This window comes from Thunnus maccoyii, chromosome 3, assembly GCF_910596095.1.
Source record: "Thunnus maccoyii chromosome 3, fThuMac1.1, whole genome shotgun sequence".
Classification (NCBI taxonomy): domain Eukaryota; kingdom Metazoa; phylum Chordata; class Actinopteri; order Scombriformes; family Scombridae; genus Thunnus; species Thunnus maccoyii.
This window is the reverse complement of record NC_056535.1, coordinates 4,916,644-4,939,846: the sequence shown is the minus strand read 5'-3', so window position 1 is coordinate 4,939,846 and position 23,203 is coordinate 4,916,644. Positions and strand designations below refer to the sequence as shown.

The 23,203-nt window shown below is 39.0% G+C and overlaps 1 protein-coding gene across 1 annotated transcript; it reads right to left on the bottom strand.

The window, feature by feature from the left end:
• Positions 1–4,249: 4,249 nt before the first annotated feature.
• On the bottom strand, positions 4,250–17,939 carry LOC121894415 (solute carrier family 45 member 3). The gene is made up of 7 exons (XM_042406988.1): positions 17,419–17,939; positions 16,001–16,242; positions 12,326–12,438; positions 10,034–10,503; positions 9,676–9,941; positions 7,962–8,240; positions 4,250–5,402 (listed from the first exon to the last, which is right to left on the bottom strand). Exons 1-7 carry the CDS (start codon positions 17,576–17,578, stop codon positions 5,259–5,261), a joined length of 1,674 nt encoding a protein of 557 aa, XP_042262922.1. The 5' UTR covers positions 17,579–17,939; the 3' UTR covers positions 4,250–5,258.
• Positions 17,940–23,203: the final 5,264 nt, after the last annotated feature.

The window sequence follows — 23,203 nt, the reverse complement described above, 5'->3', positions numbered from 1 at the left end:
TCAGCAGAGGATGTGTCCACTATTCTTTTCTTTTGTGGCCAACTTTTTATATTGCTTTTCCCCCTATGTAGTTGAGTAAGCGTACAGGGCACACAACACAAAGGAATTGTCATGCAAAGAATATACACTCCATTTGAATCAAAAACTCAGTCAAGCTGTATCAATATCTCTGTCCAGGTTCTTTTCATTACCAAAACAACTCCACAAAAAAAAAGTAGCCTGTACCCTCCCATCCCCTATACCCTATCCCCCTCGGCTGCAAAGAGAAAAAGAAAAGAAAAAAAACAGAAACAAACAAACAAACAAAAAAATGTGTCCAATATTCCGAAGATTTCTTACAACATCCTGCTGCTGAATTTGTGAGGTAGTCTGTGGAGGGATTTTCAAACTTGGATTGTCGTATTCGAACCCAGGGACCTCATGTTTTTGTATTTGCCTGAGTGCCCAGGTTTGTTCAGTTCACACCAAGTGATGTTTCTTTGTATGCTGGCCTTGAAGATACTTTTGAGTGAAAGGAAAGACCTCAAGGACATGCTGTTTACTTCGACTCATTCAAGATGTGTCCCAAGGATGTAGTCAGCGATGTTCAATATCAGCGGGGAAAATTCCTTGCAAAACTCAAGTTCACATATATAAGAGAAAAGTATGGGTGGTGTATGGCAGGTTGTACACCACCTACCAATAATCTATAATTTGTTTTTCATCTTTATTTTTTCATTTTCAATATTCATCATGTAAACAAACCAAACATTCTGCATAATCAGTTTTACATAGGCTGTGTCAGTCGAGTATACAGTAGCACACAAATCTGAGAGCCAAAAATTAACAGTGTTGGCCCAGCTCATGTGCCACACAATGCAGTGTAAACAGTTGACCTATTTTATGAAGCTAAGCTATGATTCTTGAGTCTTTAAGTCTTAAAATTTAGTCCAGTAACAGCTGCAGCTGTTTGGTTCGTCATCATTTTGACTAACAACACTGGATCTCCCAAAAGCTTCTACAATATCTACAACAAACCACTTTCTACTGTTTCATTTACAGAAAAGAAGATCAGTTTATGGATTAGAAACAGGAAGCCCTGCAAGATAAGTGCAAATCAATGAGATTAGTAAATCAGCTGTATAACAGTTGTACAGTTTGTCTGTGTTGTTTTATTAGATGGAATATAGTATTAAGAATTTTTATGTTTCATTTTGTGTAAAAGTGGAAACATCTTTTTACATTATGGGAGGAAATTCACCACACAAGGTTGCTGCTCAATCCTGAGTCTTTGGTCCATGGAAATTATTTGTCCCTGTGGAACAGTTTACATCAGAAATATCCCCTGTTACTGGCTTTTTTTTAATAGTGTCAGACTGAGGCTTGTAATGCCACTGCAGACTTGGGCCTGCTCGCCAATGACAATAGGAAAAACAGTGACATAACTGATGTTGGAACAAATGATGTCACGGTAAAAACTCGTAGAAGAACTGTGTGGCCTAGAACACCAGCAACCAGTGTGATCATCTTCTCTGAGCTTCTAGTAGGCTTCTTTCTAGAAATAGGGATTATTATTAAAGGAAAAGGCAATTTTCTGTATTTTTCTTATTGTCAGCAAATCACATGTGCAGAGCCAAAGCAACCATTAATTGATCTACTTACAAGTATCTGATGCCACTGCACATACACAAGAACACAGTTCCATTTACAGAACTTCGCTAGCTTGTTATACATATCACAACTTACTGACTTTGTACTGAAGATAAGAAACAAGAAAAACGTAGGAAATCACCAGTCATATCCTTTAAAGACAGACTCCAGTGGAATAGTAACGTTGTGTATAAAATGACTGTAGGAGAAATAAATTCCTGGAACAGCATAGGTTGGCTGTAAGAAATAGGCAAGATGAACTAGTACAGGAAACGCTTCTTAAGGTGAGCATGAGGTCTACAGCAGGGTTTCTCAACCTTTTGTAACTTAAGGCCCACTTCTGATTGTTAAAACATTTCCAAGGACCACCTTCCCAAATAAATGAAAAAAATAAAATAAAATAAAAGAACATGACAAAAAGACTGGGCTGTAAATATGGGTTATGTCAGCTGTAATGGCCAGAATAAATATTCTTCCTACCCTCAGTGAGACACTTGGGCTTTCTTTTGGGAAATAATGAGATCAAGTTGTGGTGGGATGGCTGACACGCAGAGTAGCATTAAAACTTGCTTTCAGTTTGTTCTTTACCTTTGATTTTGTGACAATGGAAAACCCTGACTCACATAAACAGGTGGTGGTGAAAGGCAACAGAAATTTGATTGCCTGTTTTGACAGAGAGGGATACTGACTGGCAGCCAGTATCCAGACTGGAGCAAACTTGTGTGAACTGAAGCTTCAGGCTGCTGCCTGCTGATAGTTCCATCAGTTCATTTTCCAACAGTGGATAGAGCCATGTCCTCTGAAGCTAACAGTGGCAGAACACGTTTGTCTCTACCTAATGATGTGTTGTGATTTGCGTGGTGATATTAAAACATAACTGGTCATTGAAATTATGTATTTTAATTTGATATTTTTATTGTGAATTCTTTAGCACATTTAGATATAAAAATAACTAGCTTTGTAAACTTTGTAAATTACCAGAAAAAATAATTTTAACCATTTGGTAGTACCACTGCCTCCACAGCCCACTAGATGGCGCCCTGAAGCCCACCTGTGGGCTGTGGCCCACTGTTTGAGAATGGCTGGTTTACAGTACCTTAAACCCCATCAGAGTTAAATTTCAACGGTTTGAAAGTTTGACAGTTTTAATTAAAAGGTGCTGAGACTGTCAGCACCTTTGAATTATTACTTAAAACTCTGTGTGTCACACTTGGAGAATTATAAAAGATGATCAAAAGGTCTGAAAAACGTGACTACATTTTTTTAAATTTCTAAAACTCTTATTGTTTGAGAGATGTGAAAATTGTGTTTTTAAGCATAAGACTCCTCTTAGGCTCTTCAACCACTAATTAAAGGTTATTTGATTATTGATGTATTGAAGTCCCTTTAATTCAACTTGAAGGCCCCTTTATTCCGTTTATTCTCTTTACCTTCAACATTTAGTCACCAGAATGCTCATGTGAAGTTGAAGTTCTCCTGTATACTCATCACTGGTCTACAAAGCTCCCAACAAAATGTATTAAAAGAACAGCCAGGACCTCTTCCAGTGTAAAATACTTTATGCAAAAATTAGAGGTTGAAAGACAAATCAAATGTAATTTCCCTAGACAAACTATCTTCACATGCTTTGTTCTTTTAGGGAACCTGCTGTTTAAAATGCCACACAGCATCTCTGACTGCCTTGACTCCAACTTTCCTGTATCATCCCTGCAGTTTCATTGTTGTTTTTACTTCTGAATATGCTGATATTGCTGTAAAGTGTCTTATGATGAACAAAGGTGCTTCATAAAATATCTTCACCAGCCTTGACTTGATGTTGATGTGCTGCTGGTCTGTTGTGCAAAGAGGCCCTCTGGTGGTTCAGTAGGGCCACAAAAAGTCAGACTCAAAGAATGAATCTTACATCCATAATGAGATGGGAAAGTCAATAAAATGATTACTAATGACACATTTATATACATGTTACAATAATCCTTAAACAAATTAGCTTTTATAATTTGAGCTATGTTGGTATTACTTTTAAACTTGTTAAAGGTCCTGTAATAAAATGTGGGTGACTTACTTGTGAAAACTCATCTTAAAGAACTCCAAGCTTGTGTCTGAATCTGGTGCAATAGAGTTTGTATCTTGACCATAGCGTATTATCCAGATGTATAGACCAATTGATAGACGCCACACAGGTTCATATTACCCCAGTGTTATGTAAAAGGGTTGAAAAAGGCTTGCATGTTTTATCTGGATTACCTACGGATTGAGAAAGTTCTGAACAGCTGTTGCTCCGGTTAAACTGTTTGAAAATTATGGAAAATATGTTTGTCAAGCAATAAACAAGACTTAATTTTGTTAACATTTGGGAAATATAAGCATATAAGCATATTTCCCAAATGTTGAAGCATTTCTTTCTTGCTTACAGTTAGATGAAAAGATCAATAGATATTAAACAACAAGGTATTGGTAGGCTTATTTTTGAATTTTGGCGAGAACTAGGCTTGTTGTTTCCCTGTTTCAGTATAAAAACCAAGCTAATATCCTCCCGACTCTAGCTCCATACTAAACACATAGATATGACATTTATATCAATCTTCTCACCTAATTCTCTGCAAAAAAGACAATAACCACGTTAAATTGAAAATTCTTTTTAAGTCGGAGATAGTCATAGACACAGTTCTTACTCAGTTTAATAACAGCAATTATTTCCAAAGAAACCTATTCATGTCATACGTTTTATTCATGTCATACATTTTATTCATGTGTGACATGAATAAAATGTCACAGAATCCTTCTATTGCAACATTTACAATAAACTGAGACCAGCCCCATATTTGAGTGTCTTTGGTCTTATTGTAAGTGCCTATGGGCTATGGAAATCTGACAGACACATTGTAAAAGTCAATATTGACATACTGTATCTGGTGCCAGAGGTGGAGCAATAGTAGGGCAGGGTGTGGAGAGATAATTTTAAAATGATATCTTAGTCACTGACCTAAATCACAAATAACAGTATAACCAGTATAGCTCCAAACAACTGGGGCACCTAGCTGGAAATGCTGCTTTATTTTAAAGATCTTTTTCTATTTGATAATTAGCTCCATTCAGTTATTACATGCTGGCTGTAACTGATCCTCTGTAGAAGCCAAACAGAGCATATGGGTGAGAAGACTGCAGCATAATGCACCACACAAGGAGTGTCAAGACTCCAGTGTAGTTTCTTAGCAACAGTACACAGCAGGATATCACCCCCTATCACTCACGATCAAGAATATAAAAAATCTAGTTTTATACTGTACATGAGCGTAGATTTGTGTTTACACCCAAAATAAATTGAACTGACTGATTAAATCTCAGCATTCATTCACATTTCATTGCTGGCATGAGAACACACTGTCGTAGACAGATGCTACATTTGACACTTGTGTCCTGAACCTGCAATAACAATACAAAATAATCCTTAAAATGATTTGTTTTATAAATATCACAGTGCTCAAACAGCTCCCTGAACCTCTTTAAACCCTCAAGGAAGGCAGTAACTCTGTCACTTAAGATGCAGTTCTTCTTCACTGCAACCACTTCAGCATCAGAGGTTATGTGTGACTACATATCCTCGGCTGATGTTTTTAATGGAGAGGTGGTCATCGTTGGAGGTCAGCGTGGCTGTAGACGACCCTGGTGGAGAAAAGAAAAGCCAGTAGGCTGAAGCAGCAGGCGGAAGCCATGTAAGCCCTCACACTGTTCACCAGCTGCACTATCGTACCGAGGCACATTGCCGGCATCACCTGCAGATAAGCAGAGTGAGAGAGATAAAGAATGACATTTTAAAGGTATACTATGCAGGATTTGTTGGTTGATGTTTGTAAAAACACAGCATTCAAAGTTGGCCCCTCCGTCCCAGCTTGACACCAGAGCAAGTGAGAGAGAGAGAGGGAGAGAGAGCAGCAGTGGTCGAGCTAGCTAGAGAGTGAATGAGGAGAACGAGTGGCGCTGGCGAGAACAAAGCCTTGAATCAGATGAATAAAACGTTATTTTCTGATAGTTTCACAGCAGTTACACTCTAAAGCACAAATATACACGCCCACACCTCCACGCAACCCTGCAGGAAGGTGCAGCACTGCATTGCATTTTGTGAATGCAGAGCTTCAGCCTTTCCGCTGTGGCCTCTCTGCTCTGCGTGTGTGTAACTCAGCCCTGCCCTCGGTCAAGCAGACACACAGACCTGCAGCTCTTTATACATCCATGACACAGAGACAGAGAGCAGAGCGGAGCAGAGGAGAGAGACGGAGACAGCGATGTAACCTGGTTGCTACGCTACGAGTCCTGACCTCATACCCTGCGCGCTGTTATTGGCTGGGGGCTACACACCCACTGCCCAAAGGGTGACGCCCAGAAGTGTCCCGAACACTGCAAAATAATAAGAAAATACAGAGGGCAGGGTCTCTGTAGATGCATACGCTGCCACACACTTCTAGTGGGTCATAAGTGATGATTGAGAGGGATTAATCTTGTATGAGTCTATAGTGACTACATTGTTTTCTTTTTTAGGAAAATCCACCTTTGAATGGGTGATCAGGGTCATTTCTATGTGTTTAAAGGCCAAATCTCTAATTTCATTTATTTATAATATTGAAGAGTTTCATTTAATGATATACAATAAGCATTTTTTAAATTTCTGTAATAGTGACAATCAAAATATAGGCTTGTTTTACTGGCCTGATAATCAGGCTCAATTGCCATTTAATCCCATTTCATAATTTAGTCTGGTTGTGTTCATGTTAGCCGATTTCTGGTTGGAAGGGTTTTTTTGATATAATTTTCAGTCGACATAAAAGCTGCTGTAGAGGTTACTAGAGCGTAAGTCTACTTATGGTGTATTTAGACAGAATGCAAGGTGAACCTTTGCCCTGCATTATTTGTGCGAATTTGACCGCTGCTAATTCACATTAGCTAGCTAGTAACTCAAACAAAAGCATGTGTGTGGAGAGTGCCTGTGTGTCTTCCTTCCAGTCCCTTAACTGTTTTCCTCTTTCTTAATATCAATAAAGTAAATTCTTAAAGCATTGGGATAAGCACAATTTTTTCACTTAAGTTGAAACATGTACAGTTTCCCACAGGCACTTCTTTGCAAAATTAGAGCAAAATTGCATCTCTCCGAGCCCACTTGTGTTTTTCCACAGATTCTGTACACAATTGAGCTGTATCTAAAATTTCCATTCTATCTAACACAACTTTACAACAACCTGTACAGTTGTGTTGATCTCATCCATGCTTGTTGCCAATTTTTTTGGCTGTTTCTCTGTTTTGACTTTTCTTGGATGTAGCTAAGCAGCTAGCTGGTTGTGAGGCACACATTCTTAATCACACCTATAAGCTCTGATGTTTTTCTTACCGGAAAAATTGAATTCTTTGAACAAATTGACATGTGGGCAACGTTTCAGAAGTCTGGAAACATGTTACATGTTTTACACGTGTTTAAAAAATAATGATGCAAATAAACAGTTTACAGCATCAGCAAACATTAATAACTATTTGTATTAGTTGTGGACTTGTGTTCGTTATTGTGTTTGAAGACCAAGACTAGACAAGTAGCATTCCATGTTGCTGCCAGTTATAGGTCATAGCCATGAACATGGCCCAGACATAGCAGGTTTCATTCTCCTCAAATCCCCAAACAGATATAGAAACAGAACAAATGCAAACTACTAAGCTGAGTACTGCCACAACCTTGATATGCTGATACTCCAATATGCTGTTGATTTTTGAAGAGCTTTTGGGCAGAGATCTCTCTGATATACAGAACATAAATCTTCAGGCATACAGCAGATATCTTTTTGTATGTCTGCTGTGGGCAAAGGCTACACAGTTACAGAGCAAAGTTCACAAAATGAGAGCTGGTTAAGCTGTCTTGGCAGCAGAGTAACTTCAGTGAATTGCAAGATGCAAAAGTCAAGATGTTTTTTCAGTTTTTCAGCAGATAACTTTTGCAGATATTTGTTCAGTTTTGAAAAATTCACTGAAAGAGCTGCTGATTTATTCAGGAACTTTGGACACAGCTCCAAGGGACTGTGGGAGTCATTCTAGATGTTTCCTGAACTGTCAGTAAGTTCTGTATACAGGAAATTAAGCCATAAATGCAAATGCAATAGAATTTGTATCTTGTTAATGATTTTGTGCCTGATGTTCTTGCCATAGCTGACTGATGCATTTTTATGGACTGTATTTGATTTGATTACATATTAGAATCGGCTCCATGTGTCATTTCATATTGTACTGTGTTCTGATAAATAATAAACAATCAGTCATTTGAACAACAGATTCATGTTCCCATCACCCACTCTTACCTGTGAAAGCAAGTAAGCACTGTCCAGTATTGCCATGTCAAAACACAACCCTCTTTGGGAGACCGGTGTGTAGTCTCCTTCACCTCTGTCACTTCCACCTGCAAACAGTGGAACGTAGGGTGACCCGACAGAGGGGTCTACTCTGGGTAAAGTCAGCCCTCCTGGGGTGCGATTAGCATAAGGAGTGGCTGGACCACAGGAGAGGAGGGACTTGGCAAGCAGTGGGTCATCACTGTCACTGAGCTGAAGGGGTCTGGGCTTGGACGAGGTGAAAAAAGCCTTTGAAGAGAAGAGGGTGAAAGCTGAGAGACAAGTACTAAAATGAAGATCATTTACTGTCATTAGTTCTCAGATAAAGAATGCATACTTAACAATGTAGTGGAGAATATGCTGCCCTTAAAGAATTGTTCAACATTTTGAGAAATCAAATTAGATTGATTTCTGAGAATGAGATAAAAGGGATCCTTACCATTCTCATGTCTGTGTGTTGAGTACAGAGCTGGAATTGGGAGGCGATTAGCTTAGCTTAGCATAAAGACTGGGAACAGGGGGAAACAGCTAACTTGGCTCTCTCCAAAGTTCAAAAATCCACCTCACTTCTGCTGAGCTTTGGTAGCATCTTTTTAAACTTTGGACAGAGCCAGGCAAGCTGTTTCCCTCTGCTTCTAGTCTTTATGCTAAGTTAAGATAACCACTTCCAAGCTCCAGCTCTGTACTCAACACACAGACAAAGAGTGCTCTTGATCTTCTCCTCTCACTCTTGTAAAGAAAGGGAATACGCATATTTCCCAAAATTTCTTTAAACTTTTTTCGATCCACAGTACCAGTCAAAAGTTTTGACACACTTTCTCATTCAAATGAATGGGAAAGTGTATCCAAACTCATTTACTGTATATTTAGTAGTCCTTGAAGCCAATTAGGACATTTTGACTTTAGCACCCTCTAATGATGCATGCTGCTAGAAAAAATAGAGAAAATAAGACAGGAAGCCTAAAAATATGCTTCTGTTCACAGTTACACAAGTGAAATGTGAGCTAACATGAGGCCTATGTAAACAGAAATATTAATTATAATAGAAATGTATCTGTTCTGTCAGACACACATGAGAATGATGACTGAAAAACGCGGCATGTAAAGATGCTTTCAGTGTAGGCAAGCTGTAATGTTTAAGGTACATACCATGTACCTACATGGCCCTTGCTGCGAATCTGCCCAGGGTCCCCTCTCTCTACCCTCAATGAATATATCCATGACATTTTAAATAAAGATTAACATCTCCAATAGGGAGCAGTGAGCTTGGGGCTGAGTGCCACAGGCAGGGAAGTCAGAAAGTAATGAGAGATGGACTAATGCATTGTTGGATTCGGTCTTTTCATGGAATTTGTTGACAACAACAAAAATATCGAGTATCACCAGCCTTATCCTTTAAATTCTGAAAATAAAAAAATGATGGGTTTATTGGTTGGGTTATCCTCCGTCACTACATCCATAAATGTAATGATAAACTTCACAGAGGGGAAAATGAACTGGTTGAACACTTGAAAGTGGGTTCTCATATTTGGTTAGGTTTTGCTGCTTTAAGTGGTCTTTATATATATATATATATATATATATATATATATATATGTGTGTGTGTGTGTGTGTGTGTGTGTGTGTGTGTGTGTGTAATACTGAAGAGAGACTGTGACAGTGTGTGGTTAAGAGACTGACTAACCTGTCTGTCCGAGTGATAGAGACACAGCAGTGTGTATGGTAGGACATGCAAGACACAGAGTGTGTATCCTGTCATGGCTGCCATGACAGTGATCGTTATCACACTGTCTGAGATACTCATGGTGATGGTGGTGAACACCAGCAGAGCTGCACCACTGATGTACACCACTCTGGCTCCCAGCAGAGCAACCCAGCAGTCCATTAGCAGTGAGCACAGCACCGACACCACACACTGCAGGAAGAGTCCCAGACTGGCCACACGTACACCTAGAGGCAGAAATGAGGTGTGCATGAGGTAAAATAATCTCACCAGCTGAGTTAACCCTGAGTGTGCAGAGTCAAAGAACCACTTACCCTACCTTCATCATAGTGTTTCCTTTCCTGTGTCTCTGGCTCCGCGCTTGGCACCCCCTGGTACAATCCCTCCCCCATAAAGTCAACAAAGAAGAGCATGAAACTCGTCAGCGCCATCCAGCTGCACATCTCCGCTACAAACAGTCTCCATATGACCGCCGGCACATGCACACATGCTGCATACATACGAGGTAACACTGTCATACAGGCTGATGCACAGTGGCCCAGTGCAACATGGAAACACTGTGGCCTGGGAAGGAAGAAGTGCGGGCAGCATCTACCCCTCCAGCTTTTCAAACTCCTACAGGCGACAGTCTTTCTCTCCCCTCCTCTGGATCTCTCTTCTGGGATGAAGGCAGTGGTGAGAAGGCAGCTGAGGAAGAGGACGGTGAGTAGGGTGTAGATGAAGGCCTCCTGGCCTCCAAGGTATGTTGCTAAGGGTGCTTGGCTCCAGTCCACTGCAGGGAGCAGGAACCTGAACCAGGAACCAGAGTTGAAGACAGTGACATGCATCTCTGCTCAAAGAAAATTTTCCAATATCTTGTGTTATTATTTTATTATTCATGTGTAATGTCTTATGTCTAAATTTTGTCAATTGGCAGTTGAAAAATATTGAAAGGAAATTTAATAATAAATAAATTTAATTAATCAATTATCAAATGTTTTTTGGTCAGTGAGGTATTGTAGGTGGACATTCAGATTTCCAATTAACTGTGATATACTTCCTTGCAGCAAGAAGTGTGAGATTGATATATATTTTTTGGGACTTGTCCCAACAGTCTGATTTGCTTGTGCCAAGTAGACACGGGTGAGGTGATAATGGAATTAAAAAGGTGAGGACAAGAAGAAATAATACTAATCACAGAGTTCCAAAAACACTGCAAGACCACAACATATTAAAGAAGTTGCCCTTCTGCTTTTTATAGTGCTAACACAAAAACAAGATTTAAACGACAGGTTCACAATTTTTCAAGTCTGTCTTACAGTCATGTACCCAAATGAACACTGAAACATATTTTCCTTGCTGTAACAATTCCTCATACTGACCATTAGAAAATCCTTTCAAAATGCACTTACAATGTAAGTGATCAGGGACAAAGTCCACAGCCCTCCTTCTGTGCAATAATGTATTTTATCTGAAGCTAATATGAAGCTTCAGATAAAATCCAAAATGAGTGATAAAGTCCAAATGAGTGAAATCAAGTAGATATCTTTCAACGTTACAGTCTTTTTAGTGCCAAAGTCCCTCTTTTTGTTACTATACTTCCACTGCAGCTCAACAGGGAAACACTGTCTGAGGAAACACAAAGAGGGAATTTGATGCTAAAAAGACTGTAAATGTGTGGACACACTGTGAATTTTGTCCCCATCACTTACATTGAAAACACATTTGAAGGGAATTTTTTAATAGCCAGTTTGAACAGGAGGAATGATTACAGCAAGGAAAACCTCTTTCACTGGACACTGTTGTTTTAAGAAAAATTGTGAACCTATTCTTCAATAGTTCATTCTGTGTAGCTTCTCTGGTGTATAATATGCTCTGTGTACAGCATTATGTTGAGTTTATGCCTCACATTATAAGAGCATTTATGAATTTTCAAACAGAATAATGATCAGTCCTTGTTATCTAAATTAATTCCCAAGTCTCTTTCCCTTTTTTATCTGTTTGCATGTAGACACTACAGCAGACTTTTATATAGCTTAGAGACACTGTTCAGTAGTTTGTTGTATGTTAACATTGAAATTCTGAAGTTCAAGTCATCAACAAAAAGAAAGATGAATTTGAGAAACTGTTCCTGTGCTATTCTTTAGCCACAATCTTTTTTTTCTTAAAGACACTATATGTAGAATTTGAAGATTTTTAACTGTGGCACCCTCCAGTGGTAGTATAAAAAAGACACTTTGGTAGACAGACACACAACTATTCCCTTTAATGATCAATTAATCATTGTAAGTGTGTTTTGTTCCGTTTTTTCAAAACAAGCACTTTGGGAAACTGTGTTGGGCATTTTTCACTATTATCTGATATTTTATAAATAATTTGCAGATTGTTAATGAAACTAATTGTTAGTTGCAGCCATAGTTTTAGTTTCTCATGTCTCCCTCTGTCTATACATACTGTTCATGATCCCTCTGTTTCCCCCATAATATTTCTGATAAGTGACAGTTGTGTTTGCATGCCTCACATTTCAGCCAGAACAGGTTCCTGACAATCGGTGAGGTCTGCTGATAAGTATGTGTTCATGTATGTGGAAGAAAGAACCAGTTAGGAGAGAAAAGTTTAATATGTGCCTTACCCCAGGCAACCCCCCAGGCTGGTCATCAGAGAATTAACTGAGAATGCTCTGCGATTCTCCTCCTCCCCGGGGAACAGGTCTGAAAGCAGGGCCACCAGCAGGGTGAGACAGGCCTGAGGAGCCAACACAATGCTTAGCCAAACACAAGACACCAAATCACAGTTACTGTGTTACCTCGAAGGCCCTGAGAACATATTTAATCATTCAGCTTCACACTATAAGCGATGGCATCCTACATGAACACAAAATAAACTTCCAAATTTAGAACAGTTTGGGTTATTTCACAAGAGATTTGTGTATTTGGCTTTCACTGGCATGAAGTGAGTGAGGCTAAGTTGGGGATGTCATGCAAGGATTTTAATCAAAATGTAATGAAAGTTGTGGGGTAGTTTGCCTATGTTGCCAGACCGAATACTGACCCAGTCCTTATGGAGAAAATTAGCTGAGTTTTTGAGTGGTTTAAAGCGAGAATTTGTAACTTTTCAGAGAAGAAATTACAAATTCTTCCCCTTACAAACAAAAAGTTGGATTTATAAGCAATTAAAAACTCTTGGGTTTTGTTGCTATAGCTTTACTTGGTCTGGTATGACCCATAGCTTATGATGGCAAATGTTAGCAAACTTTAGTTCGATATTCCTATCACTGACTCAACTTGTGCTAATGTTACACCAGATTAGTTTACATACACTTGCTTTAAACTAATGTAGCATGTAGTGTGGAACTAATGTTTTGACGTTGGAGTCTTTTTCACAGTGGAACATAAACAAACTGTGCTTTCACGCTGGCAATGGTGTTCATTCAGACAGAGAGTCTGTAGGTTTACATAACGGAGAGATATTTGACAGGGACAAAAAGAAAAATCGGCAATGCTTCTGAAACAAACAAGTGACAGTAATCAACCAAAAACCAAGTCAAGAAACTATGACAAAGCTTATTTTGCTTTTGGGTTCACAGTGAATGTGGCAGGACATGAGGAGAGACCAGTGAGTATTTAATCTATGGCAGCTGAGAGTATGTGACAATAAACCACTTGAGTTCTTTCAGAGAAAACTTAGTGAAATACTGTCAGCAGGAACATTGCTTTGTAAAAACTGCATCAGTGGACAACTATGCATTAATGGCATTATACAAAGTCGCATACAGAATTGCCCAGTGCAAGAAACCACACACAATAGCAGAGGAGCTCATACTCCCCGCAGCTTTAGATATGGTGTCAACTATGCTTAATAAGACAAGTGCCGCAAAATTGAAGGTTGTCCCTCTGTCCAATGACACAGTTGCCAGATGTATATGTGACATTTCAAATGACCTTGAAGAACAACTCACCGAAAAACTGAAAGACAAATGTTTCACCCTACAAGTGGACGAGGCTACTGACAGCAGTAAAGACTGCTTGTTTATTGCTTATGTTTGCTTTGTGGCGTCAGAGTCGCTGTGTGAGGATTTGCTGTTTTGCAAGTACATCCCAAGTAGAGCAACAGCTGATGAGCTCTTTAAGCTTCTTGACTGTTACCTGACAGTACACAGACCATGACAGGGAAAGAAAGGGATTGCAGGCACTAATCAAAAGGGTCTTGCTTAATGCGCAAAGGACACACTGTGTCATACACAGAGAAGCGTTATCGTCAAGGCAGATTAGCCCTGAACTAAACAAGATTTTGACCGATGTTAGTGAGGTCATCTCTCTAAACTGATTATTGAGAGCCGGCCCAGTAAATTACAATCATCTTTCAAATTATTCTGATGGCACAAGTGTTTGTATGTAGATGTGGTGGGGAATGCTCCCCTAGTGCAAGTGAATATTGTCATGATTAAGGCCAGATTATATAACCTGACACTTGATGGTTTTGCTCTTCCTCTTGCTCCTGCCATGTGCCCTGGTCAGAGGTATGTAGGCTATTTGAATGCTAGAAAGAAGCTAAATAGTTTATAGATGGCTAACTTTAACTATTGTTTTAGCGTCTTTGCTGGTGTCTCCAGTCAGTCTTCCTGCTTGTAGACCTCTCAATACCATGGTGGTAAGTAGGCCTGCTGTTTTGTCCATCCTTTAGTGTTGCCATTGTGTGTCATATTCTAAACATTGTAGTGTGATAGAACCTACTGGTATCGGTATATTGTTTAAGCTTGTCTGAAGTTTTTATTTATTTGATTTAGTGGTGCTGAGGGCCAGTCTATTGGGGGAGGCTAGTCACCCTGGGTGAGGTCCTTTCACTGTCTGCTGTGATTAAAGGCACCGGGATGCATGAGTGATTCACCCATTGCTGTGAGTGTTTAGGTTGCTGTGTCTGCACATGTGGTGAGTATAAAGTAGCACCCCAAGACACACCTCTGCGTAGTCTACCACCCCATTTACCAGCCTCAGCCCCCTCAGGTTTTTGTCTTTCTTGGAAATATTAGTAACACACTTAATGGTAAAAGACTTTAATTATATTTTAAAATAGTTTTGTAATAAAATATTTTTACAACTTTATATTGTCTTTTAATCACTAATTACTTTTCGTCTTTCAGCAGCCCTTTTCCAGTTTCCTTATTTGATGATAAAAATACCTTTATCTTGAACCATGTCTGTCCCCTCAGTAACAAGTCTGTGTGCCTGGTCTGATTGTGAACTCAAGGTTATTGGTAACTGGTAATACCCATTTCTCCGTTGTACATATTTCCCAGGGTGCAATTCCCCAGGTGGCGTGGTTGGTCTCCTATAATAGTTCTCCCAACCCTCACATTGCCACATAGAGAAATTAGATGAACGGTTGCTTTCAGCAAATGTCAGTTTTCCAGCGTCTGTTTTGTTTTTCACACTGGGTTTACATTTAAGTTTACATTTTTCAGATTCAACATGTGGCAGCTTTAAAGAGAGAATGAAATGAGATCTTCTACCTTAATACTAAATATGATGTGCTGTAGTTCCTGTTGAAACAGGACTGATTCTGTAAATGAATGATTTTATTTTCTTCCCTACCACTGGAGGATAAGGTCACCGTTAAAAAAAATCACTGATTTACAGGAAGTGAATGTGTTTTAATGGATTTTGAAGGACTACTCAACTGGTTTATGCCTCACTGATCTGCTGATTTTCTAAAGCATTACTTGTCCTCTTTTTGAGTACACTGAGTAATCCCCACTGGATGTAGATTTCATAATAAAAGCAAATTAATGAAGCATATGTACTGCCTGTATTAAGAGTGTAACACTACTGTGTATTGCATCACACTGTTCAACACAAGGCTAGTTTCAACACAGTAAATGTGCCTTAAAAGGTTAACTGGAACTGTTCAAAATCTATTGACGGTGCTGTAGTTGAGCTGAAAACATATCTCCTGTTTTTCTTAGTACTTCTCTCTTTTAGTACTCTCTCTGTTGCGCACAGTTTAGCACATTCATGTGGTTTTTGTTACATGCTGCCTAGAAACCACTCCTGTGTTTCACTCTGAAGACTCAAATATTATATTTTCATAGAGAAAGTCAAATTCTTAAATACTTTTGTATTGATGTATAAATTGGGTCACCAACACCATGGACATGGATTTAATTTTGACAGTACAGGATTCATTACATACCTGGTTTGTGACTGAAAATTAAGCAATTGATCTAAACAGTAACTCAGTAATATACTGACTGATTTACTTTGTGTACAACTGAAGTTGTAAAAGCGTGCACTTGTGGCACCTAACTCACCTGTCCACAGAACTCCATCAGACACACAGCCGCAGCCTGCAGGACAGCTTCAAACCAGCGAGTGTGCTGTGGGGACATCACCACAGCCAGACGCCAGGCCTGAGGCATGACTTGCAGGCCTAGCAAAATGCCCAGGCTCAGGATCCAGATAAAGGGCCGGCGTCGACCAAAACGGCTTTGGCGTGAATCACTAGCCGAGCCTATCATGGGTACAAAGATCAAGGCCAGAACTGGACCCACCGCTGGCAGAAAGAGAAAACCAGTTTATTTGATTTGTGATTGATTTTATTGGTTCTGAAAATATATTTACTGACCAGTGAGGATCTGGGCAGGTAAGGATGGGAAAAAAAAAACAATCAAGTGAGACCTGGCATATTTTCTACAATTCTGTTAACACTGTTAGTGTTGGGTTAACAAAAAAATGTGTTTTCTCTGCATTTGTGATGCAATAGGGTATAAACCAAGCATATTGCCACATGGGTAAGCAGCTGAGTCTGACCAATTGACCATTTATTAAACCTGTTCCCCAAACAGTGATTTTTCAATCATAGCTCAGCAACAGCAACAAGTCACAGCAGGCCTGTTTAGCTTTACATTTCTCCTCATGTTGAAGCGTACAAGGAGTATGAAGGGTCATCTTTTTTATAGCCTTTCCAAAATCAAAAATACAAGAGAAAAGGTAGAATGGATTAAAATTTGTTTTTCTGGTCTAATGTAAGCTGCTGATACTAGCATGTCTGGCTTGTTGTCTGGTTAGTGGGTTATGTTAGAAAGTCTGTTAAGGGCTGACACATCCACTGCCTGAGAGCCAGTGTAACATTGGTTCCAGATGCTACTAAATCAGTTGAGGATAACTTACGTATTGAATTGGATTTGGAGAAGTTCATCCGAGATGGCTTAGCCAAACTAATAATTGGTTTGTCCTCATCCTAAAATCAATATGTCATGTAGAAGTGCAACATATTGTTTGATAATACAAACAATAGCCTAGTATAGCCAAATATAGCCAATAGCCAAGTAGCCTATGATGTAATTCTATAGTAAACAGCTTTACTGGTATACTAGAAAGAGATAATGGTCTGACATTAGTACAAACCAGTATAATACTAGGGCTTAGAGGTCTTCACGGGTCCACAGACCTAGGACCTGTCCAAATTATACTCTGTCTAACTGGGTCAGGTATGGTCTCATTGTACTACCATGGTTCTCGGATCTGTGTGTCAATATGTCCAATACCAAAATGGATCTGAATGGATCAGCTCTGACCATGTGGTACATCATCATCATTGCGGGAGAAAAGATTTTAGGAAAACAATTTCATTCATCCACCATTTCATCCTGAGCGTTCTTGAGTCTTGCCCCTCAACATCAAACCTTTACACCCATGGTCACCTAATGTGTATGGTTCATCCACTCACCAAGCACCATAGTCATGTAGCGTTCCTCCATGCCGGCCTGCAGCAGCAGAGGTGGGATGTAGACCGTTCCTGCAGCCATGCACACCTCCAGCCCACATGATAAAGTGTTCACCAGCAACAACTTCCACACCAGGCCTTTCAACTGATTTTCCATCTGCATCTTCACTCAATTTGCCTCCGTTTGGTTTTCTTGATGGATACTTATGTAGTTCTGATATGAAATTGTTGGTATATGTCGACACAACAGTTTAATAATATTTCTTTCCAGAGAGGTTTTGGCTTGGGCTCAGTTTTGTAAGATTTCCATGTCATAATGCCTGGTGTTGTCTAAGAGAATGTGTCTTTAGAAAACAAAAAATACAACTTTATTAATTTTACTTATTTCTGTTGGCAGTAGGTTGTTGATGAAGTTTGTGATTGTAGGTTGTAATAATCCATTGGAGGACAAATTTTGGACATCTTCTTCTGCCAGAGTGGTGTCTTCCTGTGTAGTTCAGACAGAGAAAAGCACCATCTGGACTGCTGTTAATATATTGGGGCTGAGGGATGGAAAAAAAAAAAAACATCTTTCAATTGTACAAAACTTTCAGCATTTTAAAAGATTTTTTTCCTTCATTTGATGGCTGAAAGTGCAGAGACAGAAACAGGTAGCCTAACAGGGAGAGATGAGAGACAATATAGAAGGCACCAAGGCTTTACAACCAGAATCAAACCATGAACATTGCATCCTAACCAGTAAGGCACTTAGGTGCCCCATTTTAAGAACTTTTAAAGACTCAGATGAATGTAGAGTACCATGTGCCAACTTGAGAAGTACTGTGGTAATTTTGCATCACATTAAATACTGATCTGTATTTGGAAACATTATCTGGATAATGACCTCAGATCCACTGACATTATCACGATTCTTTCCACGTTATGATCAGATCTCAATGTGCAAATTAGTCAGGTGGGTTTGGTGGACTTATCAATAAAAAAATGCATGTCCAAGATCAAGGAAAACAATGGAATGGAGAGGCATCATTAATTTTTAGATCATTTTTTTGCAAAGGAAGACTAGCCAGTTCCCACCTCTAGATGAGAGACTTGTATCACGAAGCAAGTTCAACTTAGTCTAGCTCTCTTTGGGTGACCTGGCTTCTCTGAGCCTAACATTGGCAATCCTGAATAACCGGTAACACAAAGCTGGTTATTAACTAGCACAGTCAACTCTGGATTTTCCAGCTACAAGCACGTTCATGTGAATGAGGTGGGGTTGTTAATTATGAGTGACATCAGCAGAACCATAAATGAAGTACTGAATATGATATAAGATGAAATGGTGATACCTATTATCTGCAGGAAAGTTCTGTTTTGACAACAGCAAAAAGTCATATTCAACAAAATCAAAGTAAACAAAATAATCATACAACAGAATAAGAAGATGTAGAAACACTAGAAATAATTTCCAAATATTAAAAGTAGGTTAAGGCTTAAAATGAGTGTGTGAATGATTATATGACTTTAGTGTATAGTGAGTACTTTTTGCTGTTTAGTTGGATGATGAAAAAATTCTTCTAAATATGTCATGCACATAAAATAATAATAAAAGTAATAATAATAATAAAAGTAATAATAACAATAAAATGTTTCTACTGACCCATAAGAATATACAGTAGGCTATATTGCTCTTTTTTACTTGTCACTCTATTGTGAACTCTGGACTTTTGTCCATGTCAAGATCTTGTAGGAATGATGACTCTTTTTTCCAGTGATCTGATTGGTCAGTGGTCAGAATGATGACAGGTTGTGATCTGATCATCTGAATTAATTAGCTGTTCAGCGTAAATTACCATGGTAAATTTAATCTTGGTAAAAAGTGAGCCAGCTTCATGATACTGCAAAACCTGAATTAAGCCCAAAGATAGCTGGCAAACCCACTAATCTTACTCAGTGTTACAGGCCTGAGGTCTGGCTGGAACATTCACTTTCCATTAGTAACATTTTTTGTGTCCATTTACACCTTCCACTAATGTGTTTTTCCATCTGTATCTGGATATCCTATCAAGATAGGATATGGTATGATGGCAAGATGGTATGTTAATGCCAGGTACAAATGGGGACATAAAGTCACCTTTAGGCAGTTGAGATGACTCACCATGTGATCAGGATTTCTCTTCTTAGCCACAAGTAACATGAATCCTCGTGTCAATTCATTGCACAAACGCAACAGCAGTTTCTTAACTGTCTGACCTTTATGCTTCAGACAAAAGCAGCTGGGATTTGAGGTGTGTTCCTGGGTGTGAATAATCTGTCTACCATAAGTACTGACTACCAGTCACTCCGTTTGCTGTTGACAATACATATAATGTTTACTATGTACTGTTCTAATACTGAGAATGACAGGCTTCATTAACATGCGACCAATAGTAAGGCACATAGACATTTCTAAAAATAAAAGCAGTTTGTTTCAAATAACAACCCTTCCATCAATTCCTTGTCTTTCACTTGACACCCAATGTGTTGTGAAGTTCAGTCACTCATTAAACAAGAACCTCTTGTTTCTGTCAAACCTTCATTCTCTGACACACTTTTAAGCATTCAGCAATAAGCAACTCACAGTTGTTTCACTTGCCTCATAAAAGCCCTTTGCTCTCTCCTCAAGGAACACCAGTGGTTAGAAACGCCAGCAGCAGCTCACCTGTTGTAATCACAACTTCCCTCTAAAGCTCAGCAGCCTTTGGCAGTTTGTGTGTGCGCAAGTGAAACAATGATAGGACACGCCCTCCTGACGACAGGTTAGCAGATTCTCACTCACAGGGAATAAAGGCTGTAAAGTGAAAGACTTTTTATCCCATTATGCTCTGTTGACACTCCAATGACAGTTTGAGAGTTTATTCTTACAAAAAAGTCAATAAAAAAGTTGCTTAGCCATCATAGCATTTAGTCAAGCAAAAGAATGCATTCTGATTACATTCTTACAAGTAGGCTACCACACAGCCAACGCACAACAACCTGTTTCACAGGCCTGAATATGACAATTCAATGGTTGTGTGCGGCATTTAATAAAACAAAATACATCCTGTACATCCTGATGTAAAAGCGATCTTTGAGATCATCTCATGGCAAATAAGACACATGGGCTTCTCTTTACACTCAGTAAAGAAATACTCAGTCTCCCACCTCTCTTGAAATTGTCTTCCTTCAGCATCAATTTTCCTTTTTTTTTGCAATTCTGTATTGGCTAGCTTGCTGGCTTGCAGGTGCAGTGGAGGCAAGCCTGTCTGGTTTGGTGCACAGGGCAAATGTCACTGCAGACCACAGCTATAACACATGTGCCTTGCCCAAATTGCATTCATGTATTACGCATGTACTTGTATTGAGTTTGTAGCCTATACCTATCCACAGAAGCTCTGAAAATTACGTTTGAAATTCATACTTCGAAATGGCAGCAAGTGAAAGTTACACCGTTTGCTGTTCATTCCAAACTTGTCAGACACAAGCTTATAGGATAGACTATAAAAATCCTAGAACACAAAAGTCACTCTGATGTAATATGTTGTTTTCTGAAGCTATCATAAACCTTACAGCTATATCCTGCTAATAAACTGCTGTGGAAGCAAACATTTGTAACCATGTGGACCAAGCTGAAAACTGTGGCGTGAGTGAATGGAAGGAAAGAAAGTGTTGTAAACAGTGCTGACCATGTTGGGAGTGAAAAGCAGATGGTGATGAATAAAATCAGAATTACTCACTCTGTTGTTCTGGGCATGATGGCCATGTTGCTGGCTGTTCCAAGATATTTCACTGTCCTGAATTTCATTTTTTGTGTATGTTAGTGTGCGCAATATTCTCTGTGAAGAGTTAATACAGTAGCAATACGAGGTGCTAAGGAGCCTAGATATAGATACGCCAGCTGTAGAAAAGGAAGCACAGAAAGATGCCGCTCACACATACGCACACTGTTGAGTGATGAATGTCAGCTATTTATTTCTGCCACACACAGAAATTTCATGTCTGTGAGAAGGATGTGTAATGTGGACAGGAAGTCACAGTTCCACTACAGAATTTGTTGTCTGTCCTTCAAAGGACAGGTTCACAATTTTTCAAATCTGTCTTAAAACAACAGTCAGTCAGATGTCCATATGAACAGTGAAAGAGGTTTTCCTCGCTGTAATCATTCCTCCTGTTCATACTGGCTATTAAAAGATCCCCTTCAAATGTGCTTTCAGTGTAAGTGATGGAGGCCAAAATCCTCTTTGTGCAAAGATGCATTTAAAAGTTGATGTGAAGCTTATATGAGGCTTCAGCAGTCTGAGTTAGTCATATCAAGTATCTGCCATATTTACAGTCTTTTTAGCATCAAATTCCCTCTTAGTGTTTCCTCGGACAGTGTTTCCCTGTTGAGCTGCGGTGGAAGTATAGCAGACCTGCCAACCCTGGACAATTTTTACCACTTTGGTGACCTAGATGCGTTAGATGCAAACCACCGCTGTTCACTCAATGAGTTATTGTACATAATTTGCATACACACACATAACAGTATATCATTTGCATACATGCAGCAGTCAAATAGACAAAAAAAGTGAAGAATGCACTAATATGAAAATTCTTGATACTATTAACAGATTGTTTACATCAACATCTGCAGATGCCAGTACTGTTAGTTGGTCATTTATGCCTGTTTGTCCATGTCTTTCACCTGCCTAGACATAGCTTACCGAGAACATAATTTCACTTAGGCTCCACATTAACCCACCACTACTGCTGCATTTTTATAGTTTCTATTGTTTACACCTCCACACTAATCAAAATCGATTTTTGAAAATACTATTTTCAGCTAATTTGAAAAGATGAGGACAATGTAACCGTAAAACCCCAACCAGCAGATTATTCAGATTGTATTTATTATAGATTTATCAGATTTATTTATTATACAGACTATTCTGTGGCTACAATGAAATAAATATTTTAGAGCTGGTTAATACAACTGTTTTCATTATAAGTAGTCTATTACCATATTTAATGGCATGATGACCTAATAACAATACAGGCTGAATATGAACATGGCTGTTGAAACTGCAGAAGCAATCACATTAATGCAAATAACGTAACATTAACATAAATATTTTCCCAACATTGGCAAGTCTGTGTTAACTAAAGTTAACTCAATTCATAATTTCAACTTGATGTATGTTGCTGTTGATTTGCTTTTATCTTGAAATGACATTACACATTTGTCATTCCTGCTTGATATCTGGCTGACGGCAGAGGGAATGAATCTGTCACTATGATTGGTTGAACTCTTCTTCTTCTTCTTTTGCTTTTCAGCGGGCTAGGCGCTGCTACCTCTTGCTGTTCCAGCGTCACCAGCTTTTTGCATAGTTTAGAATGACAGATTGTACCAGCGTATTTTGAGGTCAAAATGCATACAGGTTGGCAGGTCTGGTATAGTAACAAAAAGAGGGACTTAGGCACTAAAAAGACTAACGTTGAAAGATGTCTACTTGTCTTTAAAGCTGCATTCATTTACTTTTTTGCCACTTGGTGGCAGCAGAAGTTGTTCACAGCATCGACATATTATCACTTTCTAAAGTTATAGCTGTTTTAGTGAGCAGTTTCATATTTACACATCTAGCTGAGACAGAGCAACATCATCTGTAGTTGAGTTTCTGTCCACCTGATGAGTGTAAGTCCAATATTAATTCTCCTTTTAGCTCTGTTTTTCTCTCCACCAACTCCTGAGGGAAATACCTGGCTGCTTTAGCTGCTAAATGTTTCATTTTGTTCACCAGCTAAATGCTAA

Excerpts from the sequence above, each read along its gene's own strand:
- LOC121894415 (XM_042406988.1), bottom strand. The coding sequence starts at position 17,578 with ATGCAGATGGAAAATCAGTTGAAAGGCCTGGTGTGGAAGTTGTTGCTG. Across the intron at positions 12,439-16,000 it reads TGATGGAGTTCTGTGGACAG|GCCTGTCTCACCCTGCTGGT; the intron begins GTGAGTTAGGTG and ends TTGGCTCCTCAG. Across the intron at positions 8,241-9,675 it reads TCTATCACTCGGACAGACAG|GCTTTTTTCACCTCGTCCAA; the intron begins GTTAGTCAGTCT and ends TTCTCTTCAAAG.